The 15,778-nt window shown below is 34.7% G+C and overlaps 1 protein-coding gene across 1 annotated transcript in view; it reads left to right on the plus strand.

Moving 5' to 3' along the window:
- The window catches only part of LOC149072049 (adenylate cyclase type 10-like), a 132,215-nt gene that overhangs the window by 21,529 nt on the left and 94,908 nt on the right, over nt 1-15,778 (plus strand). The window contains exons 7-11 of the mRNA XM_089247635.1: nt 2,382-2,411; nt 4,068-4,144; nt 4,308-4,461; nt 5,015-5,043; nt 12,095-12,207. Coding sequence (XP_089103761.1) covers nt 2,382-2,411; nt 4,068-4,144; nt 4,308-4,461; nt 5,015-5,043; nt 12,095-12,207 — 403 coding nt within the window. The remainder of the gene's footprint in view (nt 1-2,381; nt 2,412-4,067; nt 4,145-4,307; nt 4,462-5,014; nt 5,044-12,094; nt 12,208-15,778) is intronic.

Here is a 15,778-nt window from a genome sequence, read left to right on the forward strand (position 1 = left end):
AAAAATGGTATATATATATATATACATACATACATACATACATACATACATACATACATACATACATACATACATACATACATGCATTGAGTACATGTGCTTTGCCCCCCCCTGAAAAATGTTTGCCCCCCCCCCTTCCCTGAAAAAAGTTGAAATGACGGCCCTGACCCCACCCCTTCCCTACTGTCTACAACTCTGTGGTCAGTGGCATTGGAGCTGGGGGTGCTGTAGCACCCACAGTATTTTGTGGCATTGGATGAGTCCCCCCCCCCCCCCCAAGTAATTCAAAAAACGAAATTCCCCTTGTAAAGATCAAGTCGAGCACCCACAGATTTAAAACATTTCAGACGCCTCTGTCTCTGTGGTCAAGGAAAAGTCCCGAAAATGTAAAATATTTGGTAAAAGTCAGAGAAATATTTTGTGAAAGGTAAAACTGAAACTCGAGAAACATTTGCAAGGCTTGTATTTTGAATTATTTTTTCTTCGGGAGTTTTGGCCAGAGTAAGTCAGGGAAATTTTTGAGTTTGGGTCAGGGAAATTGTCAAGCAGGTTTTGCTTGGAACCCCTGGAATATCTTATTTCCTTATAAACGTGCCTGTTGGGGGGGGGGGGCAATTTATGACAACAAAAGGTGAGCTACTCCATGCATTCCTAATACTGTTTGAAAAAGAAGAAAAAAAAAACTCTGGTAACATAGCAGTCTGGAATTTTCCTCACAACCAACTGATACTATTGCTACTACTAAACCTCACATCTGCCCCTCATAGACATTCCTCTGAGGAATTTTTAATGAATTATACAATGCCATAATAAGCTGTGTATGTGTTGTGTAGCCAACGTAACAGTGATTGTTGAGGATGTGTGTTATATGTTTGTCGTCTGTGTGTTATTGTTTGTGTGCCGCTGTGGGTCGTCTGAATTTGAAAGCAAAATCAACCAATACTTCTACTATTACCCTGTACATGCATCTTGTAAACATTCCTCTGGGGAATTTCTAATGAATTGGTGCATGTAGGAAAGTTTTGCATGGGTATTATATGTGGCCTTAATATATTCATATACGATGCCAGAGTTATGTGTGTCTTTCATGTTCGAGGAGTGCTGCCACTTGTATTCCATATTGAAAGTGAAAGATGCCTGAATTTTGGTGTTTCACAACACCAATACTGGTGTACCCCCTCCCACCCCATTTTATACTTTAGATTATTATTTTATATTTTGATTTGTCATTTTACACTTGTTATGTTTACATTATATTTGTTACGTTTTAGTTTTTTAATATATGCAGTCAGACCCAGTTATAACGAACGCATATTACAAATTATCACATATGACAAAGTTTTTCCATGTGCTGTGAATTTCTTATTGCTTATCCGTGTTATTTTGATTGCTTATAACGAACACCGATTTCAAAAAGTACGCTTATAACAAATTTTCATCCAGTTTTCAAACAAGAATTTTCGAGAATTTCTTTGTATTCTTATCTTTTTGGTGTGTGTTTTGGTATTTGTTGTAAAATCTTCTTTGCTTATTTTTTATTTTGTTTGAAGAAAGTCTTAGAGGTTATTTTTTCTTAAGACCATAACCTCCAAAATGCCTTTGTTACATTTGCCACCAGTGGTGTCAAAGCCGGGGTGCTGTGGATGCTTCCCGCAATCATTTTTATCACGCGTCAGAGCAGCCCCAGAATTTATTCAGAAATTAGTTTCCTCTTGCCCGGTATGCAAGAGGGTCTGGGTTTGAGTCCTGGTGGAGACCAGATGACTTTTCTTTCTGAGTTCACCTCAGCATAATATCCAGAAAATAAAATATTTCCTGTATAAATAAAACTGCACAGATTAGATTTTAAAGAATGACTTTAGGAGAATACAAAGAGACCTTTTTAAGAATGAAAGCACACACACAGAGCATTCTATTCAATTTTTTGACCACCAATGAACAATGTTCAGAAAACCTAAGCTGCTCGTCAATGAAAATTCCTAAATCGATGATCTTAGTTACATCTGGGATAGTAATATTATTGAACACGCAAGTTAAACATGGATTGTTCGAACTGAAATGGCCACACACTTATCAACACTGAAGGTCATGCTCCATCTCCATTTTATCTACAAGATATACCAATTTTGGTCATATCGTCACAGTGCACTTTACTACTGTTTTAGTTGAGCAGAATTTTTTCTACAATGTTTAATTGTTTTAAAGCTCTTCGTAATTATTTATTCGTATGAGAATAGTTTTTTTTAAATTTTCAAAATGTATCTGACCTCCTTTACTATAAGGGGGGGGGGTTCTATATTTTACTTTGTTATTTCTTGTTGTTTATTCAATTTTTTTTCTTTTGTATTGCAATTCTCATTATATGAATTTATTCTCTATAGGTGGTGAAAAAGAAAGCACAATATCTCGAGGTGGGTCTATTACTACAAATTATGCTATGTGTAGACCTATAGTACTAAATATGTTTAGTGTTTTCCCCCTAGAAAAAAATCTTCAGGTGGACAATCCAGAAATTTTTAGTTAGGTGTTCCAAGTAGGGTTAAATTAACTAATTGAAATGTGTTCACATTTTTATGATGGTTTAAAGCAGAAGCGTCTCCATGGTCTCCATGGCCGGTCATGAAACAATTTTAAGGAGAACACTGCATTTGTGCAATGCAGGGTTTTTCAATCGGTATGTGTAAGAGTTTTGTGGATGTGACACATAAATTCATGAAAGAAATTAACACTAAATTAGATTTTAAAGAATTTCTAAGTACGGTATTGGTCATACTAGTACTTACACTTACTTATTTCTGGTTTTAGTGAAAAATCTCTGTTGTATATTAGTACATTTAAATACATCGGTGATGATCTTAAATGCAGTATTCCACAATTCAGCTCCCTACTGTAGTCTCAAAAAGAATGTGTTCAAATCAGGAAACATCAATATCACCAGCTTTTGCTATAATGCCTCTGACAACATTTGACATCGCCAAGTGTGATAAGTCTGTAATTATACATAATCATGACGCATATTCTATTCATTGACTGACCAATCAAAATAGCTTACCCTGTCAGCCTTTCGTTTGATCTAACATACCCATCACACTTGTGGATAAATTTTATCTTGAGTTCTAGAAGGATAATCAGATGTGTGTTAAATCTGCCTTGTCTCTCCTGTTGTCGATTGTTTTGATTCCTAATTATAAGGAAAAAAGAGTAGAATGAAGACCATATAAAAAAAGACAAAAAATAATTCAAAACGGGGTTTATATGTTAACAGTTGCAAGTATTTCTAGATTTGCAAAGAAGAAAAATAGAAATAGTGTTTCCAGAGAAATTAGTGTTTCTTCTGCAAAAATCCAGGTAAAAGGCATAATTATCTTGCAAATATTTATTTTATTTTTTAAATTTTCTTATCTGAATTCAAGTGTACTGTGGAAGTTTTACTGTAGGTTTAAGTGTGCTGTGAGATAAATAATGTTGAAAAACACTGTTATAGTGTTTGAAAATTGATTACAAATTTAAATTCAATATTTTGATTGATATGTTCAAATAGATTTGTGGGTAAGTCCTAAATATTATGGCATGGCATGAAGCTTCAAATTTTGTCATCAACAACTCCCATGCACCTAGTTAACCATCAGAATATTAGTGTCTGAGAATACTAACTCTACTTGTGAAATTCACAAAATTTGCTATTCATTATTAATTTTCAAAATGACATAAGTGAACTTTAATAAATGTAGGGAAAGGCTGGAAAAGTTTAGTATAGGCATTAATTCAACTTGTGTGAATTACGTCATTAATTAGATGAATTCAACTTATCTGTGTTCATTATAAGTGTGTAACTTCCTTTTATTTGCATTGCTACATGAAAATTTTAAAACCACACAAGCTTCTGCCGGATTGTATTTTTTTATATCTTGCACCCTGGATACAAAGAAAAAGAGGTAAAGAGAAGATTAATATATTTAATAAATACCCTATTTGAATCTTTGCATGTGAGTGAGATTTATATTTTTCAGAATGTGTTACATTTATGGATCATATTACTGATAATTTTATTATCATTAACTTTCCAGAAATGGAAGTTTTATATAAATCTGATGCAAGAAATGAAGAACAAATCAAGGTCTGCATACATCCTCTTGCCAATATTGTAAGCATATTTTTTTGTGTTATTCTTACATATAAAACAACTGACCGTATTCCTGCTCATTTTACAGCATGTTGGGAAAATGTGGTCTGGGAAAATCCTCTTCTGCACCATTACTCCAGATTATCAAGGTTCTAGTTTATTGATTTTTTTTTTTTCCTCCTAGGCTGAAACTACTCAACAACTTGAAATATTGTCAAGCATGGGTCAAGCTGTTGTTGCTGGAGCAGCTAGTTTACATGATTTCGACCATACAGATGATATAGGCAAACTTCAGGAGGCTACCCTAATTCTTAATGATTTGATGAACCAATATGAGGGTATGGACATTTTCCAACTTTCAAATTAAAAAAAAACAAAATTTTGTACTTTACTTAAATGAGAGTGAGAATGTGAGTTTTTAAAAAAAACTTTCCCCTGTGTGTTGTAAAGAGCATCAAAAAGTATTTCAGTAATTTTACTACACTCATCATCAATTCACAATCAGAGCAGTTTAAAAGTTGAATTTCAAATGCCATCACTTCATCTATAAAATTTTGTTTCAGAAATATCTGTTTCATTTTATGGGCTTATTCACTGTTTGTTACTACAGAATATTTCAAATAAATGAATAAATACAATGGATTCTTAAAGAATTTTTACTCGATAAATTTATGTATAAATTTCATTCTTTTTCCTAACAGTTTTCATGTGACAGTTTTTCCGCATAGTTCCAAGGTTTATAAATTTAACTGAACCTTAAGGTTTTGAGCAACTCTGCTGTAATAATTGATAATTATCATTGGATATAGATTACATATAATTGAATATTTTTATAACTGTAATTCACACATTTAGTTTGTCTTATTACTATGCTTATTATTATTTTTTCAGGTATAATGTCAAAGATAATGTATGACAAAGTGAGTACTTTGTTTTAATGAAAAAATATTTGACTTTTTTAATGAAAGTTAATTTTTTTAGCTGTCATAAATGAGATGCAGATTGTTAAAATGTGCCATAGGAGTGAAATCAGTCTGGAATGCACTGATAATTTTGTCTCCATGTTATAATAACCATTTTTTTTTACATCAGCTCTCTGGTGCTTATGTTCTTTTTTTTCTTTGACATTGGACTATCAAAAATAATGCAAATATTCTTAAATTGCTGACTCATGATTAATATAAACTTGAATGCAATTTGTATTATAGTTTGATATAAATGATATCTATATAATAGTTTCATTTTGCTACTTTGAAGCCTCTTCCTTACAAGCCCATCTATTTCATTGTTTTGGATGAGGTCATAGAGTTGCAATTTTAAGAGCTATGTAATTCAAAATGTGTACTTGCAAAAATTCTCATTTAGGAAGTATGGATATCCCTCGCTTATGTTATGAAAGCTTGATACTTGCTTAAAGTGATGTGTCACTTTACACATTTTTGCTATAACCCAATTTTGAAGGATAATTGTTTTTTAAATTGCAACCTGTTAAATTTTGCCCAGAGTTTTGGCCACAATTTTAAATTCTGAAAATGAGCTTTATAAATTAAAAAACTGATGCGATTAATTGGTTCTGCAAATAGTCGCGAAAGATGAAATCTCGTAAAGTGGGTTGAATTTAACATGTGAATAATAGGGCTAAAGGATTGGTTTTTTCAGAAAGAAAATTGAACCCAATAACAAAGGAATTTTTATTGATTGAATTAATTATTCAAACATATATGGGTCACTCTCATGAAGTGGACAAAAACAGAAAAAAATTAACCAAACAATCCGAAAAAATTCTTAGGGACAGTTCTTTACCTGCTAATAAATGAAATATAGTCAGCGATGGAGTTTGTTAAAAATTCATGATAAAAACATTAGTTTAAATTTAATGTTAAGTGATAGGCAAATCAAACAAAGCATTTTGCCTGGTTCAAATACAAATTCAAAAGCCACAACAGACAAGATGCCCAACGAGGGAGCTGAAAAAAAATGTCCATAAAAAATATGGATGTCGAGTATATATCTAAACTATATCAAAAATACAGCAACCCAATAAGAGCAATAAAAAAAACAATAATTATGATGAAGTATAAATATACTGTGCCCATAAAAAATTATGATTGTCTCATCTAAATATGGATAGCTTCTCGATTTAAAATTAATCAACACTTTGTATTTATGCTTGACACTCATGGCATGTCCCATATGTACAGTAAAACCTGTCTTCTCAACAGAATTATAAGAAACTGAGATATTTTTTTGTTAACACAGGTTTCCACTTGAGAGGTTCAATTAACATAATGTGTAAAATTATGTAACAATCTTGTATGTAATTGAAGTACAGTCGGCCCCCCGTATTCGCGGTTTTTTTCCTTTATTGAAATTTTTTTTTCAACTCTCAAAAATTGTCATTCATGTGTTTTGTTTACAAAATTTTAGTTGTGCATATTTAGAATGGCTCGCTAATGACATTACTGTCATCACCAGAGCCGTGGCAGCCCCCAAGAGAGAAACAATCCTCTTGGGTTGGATTAACATTTTGCCACAATGTGCACTAAAGAATACAACCACTTCAACAGAGTAAATTGAAGAGACTATAAAAGACATTGTCACATTAGCAAAACAGGTGGGTGGAGAAGGGTTCAATGATATGGATATAGAGGAAGTTGAACAGCTAAATTAATAGCAATTCAGAGATGTTGACCAAGGAGGAATTAATGCAGGTTGACTGCTCCTGAAACTGAAGCGGTGCCAAATGAAGATCAAGATAAAGAAGTAGAAGACAGGTTCACCATGAGTAACATAGCGGAAAGGCTTCACACGTTCAAATCAGCAATGGATTATTTTCATGGCACAGATCCCCATATGGTACGCTCTTCACATTTAGAAAAGTTGGTAGAGGGAGCCTTGTCATCATATTACAACATACTTGATCATATGAAGAAGACACGACAAACAGAAATCACAATGTTCTTTCAGAAAACATCGCCAACAATCGCTGCACCCTCTTTTACATTTCGTTCTATCCTCTGCGTCACCCTGCTCTTTCCCATGATGTTCAATAAATGAGATATACAAGAAGAAAACTATGGTTTCGGTTATTCACTGATTTCCCGTATTCGCGGTCACCCCCGGAACGTAACCCCCGCGAATACGGGGGGCCGGCTGTACAGTATAATAAAAATAAATCAATTGAAAATAAACTAAATGTACATAAAATAATGTACATTATTTACTCCGTAATTACTAAATATTTAGGTTTTCACCAAAAAAACGAAAAAAAAAACGCATTGGTAAGAAACTTCACCCCACATTGTTCTTCAGCTGAAAGGACTACATTTATGTTCTTTTTGACTTTCTGCGAAATTTTCAATGAGAGGTGTCAATATCTGTCAGGTCAAGTTTAGTTTATACATTGTCGTCTATGTTTACGTAATCTTCAGCACAAGGACCATAACTAGGATTTTTGTTTGAGTTGGGGGGGGGGGGCGGGCAACATGGTTTCGCTGTCCGGACTACGTTAAAAAACTAGATGATTTTCCCACTAAAATTTACCACCACCTAAATTTTGCTGCCCAAGCCTCTCCTCCTTTGCCTCCCTCTAATTCCGGCCCTACTCATCACTTAAACTCATGGAAAGCAGCTTGCTTATAATTTTTTGTCTTGTATATCATTTGGAAATCTAACCATTGCACTGATTTCTCCCATAGAAAATCCTGCTTTACCAAAAAAATTTGTTGAAATATCAGAAAGCAACTGCTTCACTACATGTGGCTTATCAAATACCATAGCATTAAGTATGGTAACTGTTTTTACAAATGTAAGGTGGAGGAAGTAGAATTTGCATTGTCAAGTAGTCATTGCATCAAAAATTTCGAAGTTAGAAGCACTAATATTTTGTATGATCCTTTGGTCAATTGGTCGTGAAACAATTGAAGTGTTTGTGTGAAATTTTCCATTAAAGGATAAAATTTTCCTTTCTGTTTCCACATTAGACAGGTTCCGTTTGATCCACATTTTTAATGTGTATTTTGGGCATTGAAATCACTGGACCATGATTTTGTTTGGTTAAAGGCTGGTTTCCGCTTAATACAAGTTCTGTTGAAGACAGGTTTTACTGTATTTTGGTATTTTATTTTCAACTTCGACCAGTATTAATACTCTGAATAATTTTTTATCAGTTGCATTTTTATTTATTTTTTTATTTATGTTTCTTGCCACTTTTTTTAGCAATTTTATGGGGACAACACATTCTAATTTGTCTGTTTTGCTGAGTGCATGAGTTGCATTCTCAAAACAAAGTCTTTAGATGAAACATTGATGCAGCTTGATGTTGTGACCAAAAACTTTTATTTACCTTTTTACCAGATTTATTTACCAGATTTTATCTACCTTTTTCCCTCTTAACTTATGATCAAACCTTCCTTCTGGTTATCTAATGCCAGGAGAAAGACATTTTTTTATGTTTTGCAACACTGATGAAAAAGCAAAGCATGTTGAAAACATGTGCTTTTCAGAAATAATAGATGTTTCTGAACTGAAACATGTGGTAATGTGAAAATAATTTTTAATTCTATATTTCTCACAAAAAAAAAATAGTCGAGAAAAGAACATTTAATAAAAACACTCACCTCTTTTCCCTGAATAAACCTAATTTGTAAATTAATTTACAATTCTAATTGATTTAAAAGGAGGTTCCAGTGTTGGATACATTCTTCTTAACCTTCTCAACTCAAAATTTGTTAGGTGGCAACTGGTATTGTAGTACTTGAAGCAATGTTTTCCAAATGTCACGAATAGGAAAAAAAGCAAGAGAAAATTCTCATTTGGCTATTGTAAAATATTTATAAAAAATATTTAAAATTGTAAAATAGATGTAAAGTATACTGACCCTAAAAGTATATTTTAAAAAAAGAATATATTTTTGTTTTAAGATAGAAACTTATCATTTTAAAATTTTAAAAATGTGCTGGGGACAGCCAGTTAAAGGACATTTCCTTAACAAATGAAAATTTGTCCAAGCAAATTAAAAAAATCTATTGATGAAAAAATTAAGAATAGGGTGGCGACTTTTTAAAAACTAGAATATAAATGGAAAGTTTAGAAGAGTAGATCAACTTTACCCAAGAATATTAAGAAGTCGCCAACAAATAAGGCAAATACGGGAAAAATACAAAAATTCCTAAATGCATTTCGACACACAATGGGTGTCATCTTCAGAAGAACAAATATTTAGCCACTAATCATGCTGACCGAGGATTCCACTTGGGTTGAATACCAAATTGTAACTGTCAGTTAGTCAGTAGAAAAAAGTATGTCTGTTCACTTTAAACATCGGGGTCAGAATGAAGCTGTGAGCTTGCGTGTAATACTAATGCAGCTTCCTGTTTAGACACTTGTGAAATTGAGCTAGACGATTGGACTATTTGAATTTTCTTAGAATTCCCGCTCGTAATGAATTTAAGCCATGACGTTGTGATCAGTGGTGTAGATTTAATGTCGTTTTCTAATTTATTTTTGAACGCCTGAATATATGTGCCTTCATGGAAATCTACATTTTTTACATTCAGAAATGTGAAAAATCACTCATCACCACTCACTGTTGGCAACAGGGCCATAGATTTAGATTTCAGGAAGCAAGAGTTTTTCACAAAGACAAGTGCACTGATAATTTAGATTTCTATGAAGGCACATATTTTGGCCTTGAAAAATATATTAATAAATGATAATTAATCTACACCACTGACTGCAACACCATGGCTTGAATTCATTATGAACAGGAATTCTAAGAAAATTCAAATAGATCAATCGGGTAGCTGCATTCCGCCAGCATCCAATCAGGATGCTGCATTAATATCACACGCACTTTCAGCTTCATTCTAACCATGATTTTTGAAGTGAACAGACACATTTTTTCCAGCTGAGCAACCGACAGTTAAGATTTGGTATTCAACCCAAGTGGGATCCTCGGTCATCGTGATTAGTGGTTGAATATTTTTTCCTCTGAAGACGACACCCACTGTGTCTTGAAATGCATTAAGTGTTTTTGTATTTCTTGTGTATTTGCCTTATTTGTTGATGATTTCTTAATAAATAGAAAGTGACAAAAAAACCTTTTGTGTCAAAATATATTTAATGTAAACTTCTGGGACACAATTTAAGCCAATTTCATGAGGATCGCCCATATATGAATAAATTCCTTGAATTTAGGCAATATGAATGAATAAATTAATACTTTTTCTGTCTTCACTTTTGATTGATTTCAGTGAGTGCGGATATGTTCTTTCCTGAAGATCCTCGTATGATGAGCTGATAACTCTTTTTAATGAAACAGTTGGGATTCAGCTGACAAGCAGCATTTGTCATCTTTTTATAAAAACTTTAGTAGCAAAGCCAGAGAATTCCACATACTTCTCACAAATATGAAAATTTTAGTTTCACTAGAATCACTTTTTTTAATTAAATTTCTCATAGTATTGTTAATGTGTTGCCAAATATTGTTCATCAGTGAGATGTATCTGAGAATTTCTCTCATTTTTGTCTCAGCTAGATCATCAAGTCCATCATATTTTGTTATCAAAGGATTTAACTATGTTATATACAAATACAAATACAAATACGACGCCACAACAGGCAAATTGCCCAACGAGGTGGCTGCCTTAAGAACATCATGGATCCCCGAGCCATTTTTTGGAGTCCCTACCTACTACTGCTACACCCCAAATGCACCCCCCCCCCGCGGAACCCCCCAACGAATCGGTACATGCGGGAATGTGCGTGTACGTGTAGTGCAACCTGACGTAAAGTTTTGTTTCTGTGTAATGCTTGTTATGTGTAGTGCTGTCCCCAGTTTTTCTAACTATGAGTGAAGTGTTATGGGTGAATGATTTACCGTTGTAGGACTGTTGCTCTCTGTGGCGAGACTTTTTAACGGGGAGATCGGCTCGCATTTGCGCCTTGAAGTTGGGAACCACAGAAAACCAACTTCAGCCGACCACCACTGTGGGGTTCGAACCCGGATCCTCGCATCACGAGTCCGCACTATAACCACTCGACCACCACAGCGGCCATATATATTCAATTTGCAATCCCATTTCCAGGATTAAAATTAAACTCAAAGCTGAATTTTCTAGTGAAATTCCTAAAATCAACTTTTAAAAATTCTGCTATAGCCAAATAGTGTAAATCAAGGGATACGTGTAGTTAGAAATAACAAGATCTGTTGGTTTCCAGTATGTAGATGAGACAAATATGGATGAAATCTTAAAATTTATATTATATCAGTATATTTTAACATTTCACAGAGAGCATCTCCAATATCCCTTTTAAAAAATGTGACTTTGTCTGAGGGTGGGAATATAATTTCATAAACTTTTCATAGGTCAGAACATTAAAAAGAAAGAAACACACATTTAATTATGATATATCACTGTTATATTGACACACACTTAATTACATTGACATCTTTTTTATATAAGAGTACATAAACTGCTAAATATTTATGCTAATGAAGCAGGGGCGTAGCCAGAAATTTCGTTCAGGGGGGGGACCAAAGTGACAGAACAATTGATTTGGCCAACTTTTTCCCTTTTTTCGGTCATTTTCTCACATTTCGGGGGGGGACCAGACCACCAAGTCCCCCTCCCTCGCTACGCCCTTGTAATGAAGTGTTTCTTGAAAATATATTTTTTGTGTTATGATAAACTTTTTGTTTTTATTAGATTGAATTTAAATACGTTTTTGGATGTAGCAAACCAAATGTTTGACCCTTTGAAGTTTGTTGTTAGTGAGATACTACCATACGCAATATGCTAAAAAAGTTTCTTCATAATTTATATGAGTTTAAATGATAATATGGTGCATATGCTGTCTAAATTTCTCTTGTAAACAATTTAACATTGCCATAATTTTTGTTGATTTTATTTATTTTTTTTTTTTTTTTTTTTTTGCCTTCTGAGAATTTTATTTGACCATAAATTTCAGAGAGTCACATATGGTTTCTACTTTGGTTATCCTGGGTTCAAGCACAGCGATGACTATGTGAGATGTTTGTTCTGGGCAAGAGATGCTATGGATGCTATGAAAAAGATAGATTTGTAAGTGTACTGCAAATTTCTTCACAGGATATCCAAGTGTAATGAAATTGATCAGAGAAAGCCAGATAATCTGACAAAATGATGGTGATGGTTCTATTTGACAAAGAAAAAGGAAGGGGGAAAATTAATTTCTCCTCATTCAAACAATATTATCAATGCAGTATTAAAAAAATTGATTTTTGTGATACATAAAGCAATGGAAATTTTTAAAATATTGTAAAAGCCATTACCACATTCACCGACATGTGGTTTCATTGGCATGGGATTCATTCGAACAGGAGCAGGGTCTGGATGGTTTACGATAGGCTTAGGTCAGGTTTTTACTCTCAGACCATGTCGACAGGAATCCGAGTTAGTTATTGATAATAATAACAGTATGGACGGAATTACCCACCTCTGACTTGAATGACTTCTTTATTGACACGAACTCACCAGGAAAATTAAAATGTGTGCTAATAAATGCCAGGAGCTTAAGTAATAAAGATTTTTTCAGAAACTATTGATAGCTGCGGAGAAACTGGGTTTTATAGCCATTACAAAATCTTGGGAAAATGATGGGGGATTAATCTTTCTTACACATCCCAGGATACGATACTTTTTAGAGAAATAGATCGGATAGGAAAGGGGGTGAAGTGTTGATATATGTGAAATCATGTTTGAAGGCTAGAGAGTAATATGCAGAGAAGTGATATTGAAACTATGGGTTGAGCTTGAAAACAAAAGGCGTCATAAACTTATTGAAGGGGTTTGTTACAATCCACTGAATAGGGATCTAAACTGCATCGCCAAACTTCATGATGAAATTTCATACATGTGTAAGCATGAGAGAGTTGTCGTACTAGGGGATTTCAATTACCCGAGTAAAGATTGGGAGAATCTTTCGGCTATATAGAGATCAATATGAAAGGGACTTTCTTAATTTGGCTCTCGATGATTTTTTGTATCAGCATGTATCAGAAGCCACTAAGGATACTGCTATTTTAGATTTAGTTCTCACTAGTTCCGAGGATCTTGTTGAACATTTTTCAGTGAGGATCAGTTTTCTTCCAGTGATCATCGTATCATTAGTTTTTCTGTAACTTTTCTTCGAGTGAGGTTGATAACAGAAGACTGGTTCCTTGTTTTCAGAGAACTAACTTTGATATTTTGAGAGAACATTTTGTTAATGTTTTCAAAGACCGGTTAGAATCAGTCAGGGTGGTAAGTCGAGGGGAAGAATTTAGTCGAACTGTGCTCGGTTTTGCACGACATCATACCCTTTGATGAAAATTGTTTGTTCGGGTTCGAAGACCATCGTCCGTTTGAGTTAGTTCTCAATGCTTCCCCAACACTAGTGGTGGGCATCATCAGGAGAATTGATAAAACTGGATCAAAGTCAAGTTTTCCGGAGTCTTAAATTGTATTTACGTACATGAGTGGCTTGACATACACTATTGTTTTGCAATTGGTCAGTTGATCCTATGGCCAACCAATAGTGTTGGGGAAACGTTGAGAACTAACTCAAACGGACAACGGTCTTCGAACCCGAACAAACAATTTTCATCAAATGATGGCCACAAAAACCTTATCGACTATCATACCCTTTCTTTCAAAAAGGCGTGTTTGTACATTGTGCCCCTATGGTTCACGGATAGCGTGCTTAACCTTTATCTTGAAAAGAAAAGAAAAAAAAAAGAGTATAAAAGTGGACAAGGTGACCTGAAAAGAAGGGCGTTGAAGAAAACGATAAGGGATAGTAAAAATGAAGTTGAATCCAGGTTGGCAGATAACATTGGCTATGGCCCAAAATCATTTTTTAGATGCGTCAATAATGGATGTAAGGGGCAGTTGGCCCCCTCTCGAAAGAAGGGTCTAGGGTAGAGAGCAATGTAATCATGTGTAGTGCTTTAAGCGACTTTTTCACGTCAGTTTGTAATAGAGAAAATGATATTCAATATACGGGTGTTACGTGGAGTAATAAAATCCTCAACGATATTCATGTGGAAGACGTGAAGGCACTAAATCTTCTAAAAAATGTATGTGCAAGCAAAGCATCAGGACCTGATGATATCTATCCCAGGGTCCTCAGAGAATGTGCTAATGAATTGTTGGGCCAGTCGCACAGATTTACAGGAGTAGTGTTGCGTAGTAGGGTATCATCCCAATGGATTGGAAGCTTGCTAATGTTGTTCCGATATTTAAAAGGGTGGGTAGAGAAGCAGTGTCCAATTATCATCCAGTGCGTTTGACAAGCTCCCTCTAGAAAATTTTGGAAACTATTATCAAAAGACAATTGGTGAAGTGGATAGACGAGAATAATGCATTGTCGGATAAACAGCATGGGTTCAGGAAGGGGAAGTCATGTGTAACTAATTTCCTTTTCTTGCACTGGGATCCCAGTGCACCAGTTTTGAGCTCTGTCTGCTACCCTTTACCCATGTGAGGGGGGGGGGGGGATATGGTTGACTTATATAGTTGCAGCCCTGCATGGGGCACAGTTGTAGTGATTATTACTACATCTTGTAATATTTTATATTTTTTCCTCTTGATTATTATCTTTATAGTATTTTTACAAAATTTATCTCATCAAAATGTAAAGAGGCATCATGTTATGGGTAAAGTTGTCCTATAGTCAGTTTTGCTTCTATGATTATGTGACTAAGGCATTGGGTAAGGGAAAAAATGTATATGTTGTTTGGTTGACCTTGATTTCCAGAAGGCATTCTATCGGGTCCAATATGGTAAATTCTTGAGGCATTTTTACACGACATTGGGATTGGGGCTAAATTGCTGAAATGGATAGAATCATGGTTAAGAGATAGGTCACAATAAGTTATGGTGAACAGGGAATTCTCTGATTGGACAGGCGTCACAAGTGTAGTTCCTCAAGGAAGTGTCCTTGGCCCCATACCTTTTCTTTTTTTTCGATAAACTTGATCAGGGTTCCGATGAGATTGCTGACAAATTTGCAGATGACATGAAGCTAATGGGAAAGGTCTAGAATCAAAGTGATAAGGGGTTGCTCCAGACCAACTTAAACAGGGTTGAAGCTTGGGCAAATGAATGACGCATGACGTTTAGCATTGACAAGTGCATGGTTGTTCATTTTAGTTCGAACAACCCACTTTTTTCTCATGAGTTGAATGGTGTCACTATCCCGGATGCATCTAGGGTCATCAATTTGGGAATTCTCATTGATGACTGGCTTAGGTTTGCTGAATATTGTTCAGCAGTGGTCAAAAAATCTCAAATAAAATTATCGGTTTTATTTTCAAAAAGGTCTCTTCGCGTTCTCTTAAAGTCATTCTTCTGCTTTTCTGAGGCGTAGTTCGTCCTGGATTGGAGTATACTGTAAGGTTTTGGAGACCATACCTACAGAGGGACATAGACTCATTTGAATGGGTGCAGAGAAAAGCTCCATGTGTCCTTATTGGCACACAGGGCTTGAGTTATGAAGAAAGACTTCGGATGAATGCAGGTTTCGAGGCGATATGACCAAAGTGTTTAAAATTTTCAATGGGATGGATAAGATGGACCAGGAATTATTAATACATGTCAATCGACTGCATTTACAGGGGACACCAGTATCGAT

This window comes from Pholcus phalangioides, unplaced genomic scaffold (assembly GCF_987345545.1).
Source record: "Pholcus phalangioides strain wild (caught in Gottingen) unplaced genomic scaffold, Ppha-v1.0 ptg000018l_1, whole genome shotgun sequence".
Classification (NCBI taxonomy): domain Eukaryota; kingdom Metazoa; phylum Arthropoda; class Arachnida; order Araneae; family Pholcidae; genus Pholcus; species Pholcus phalangioides.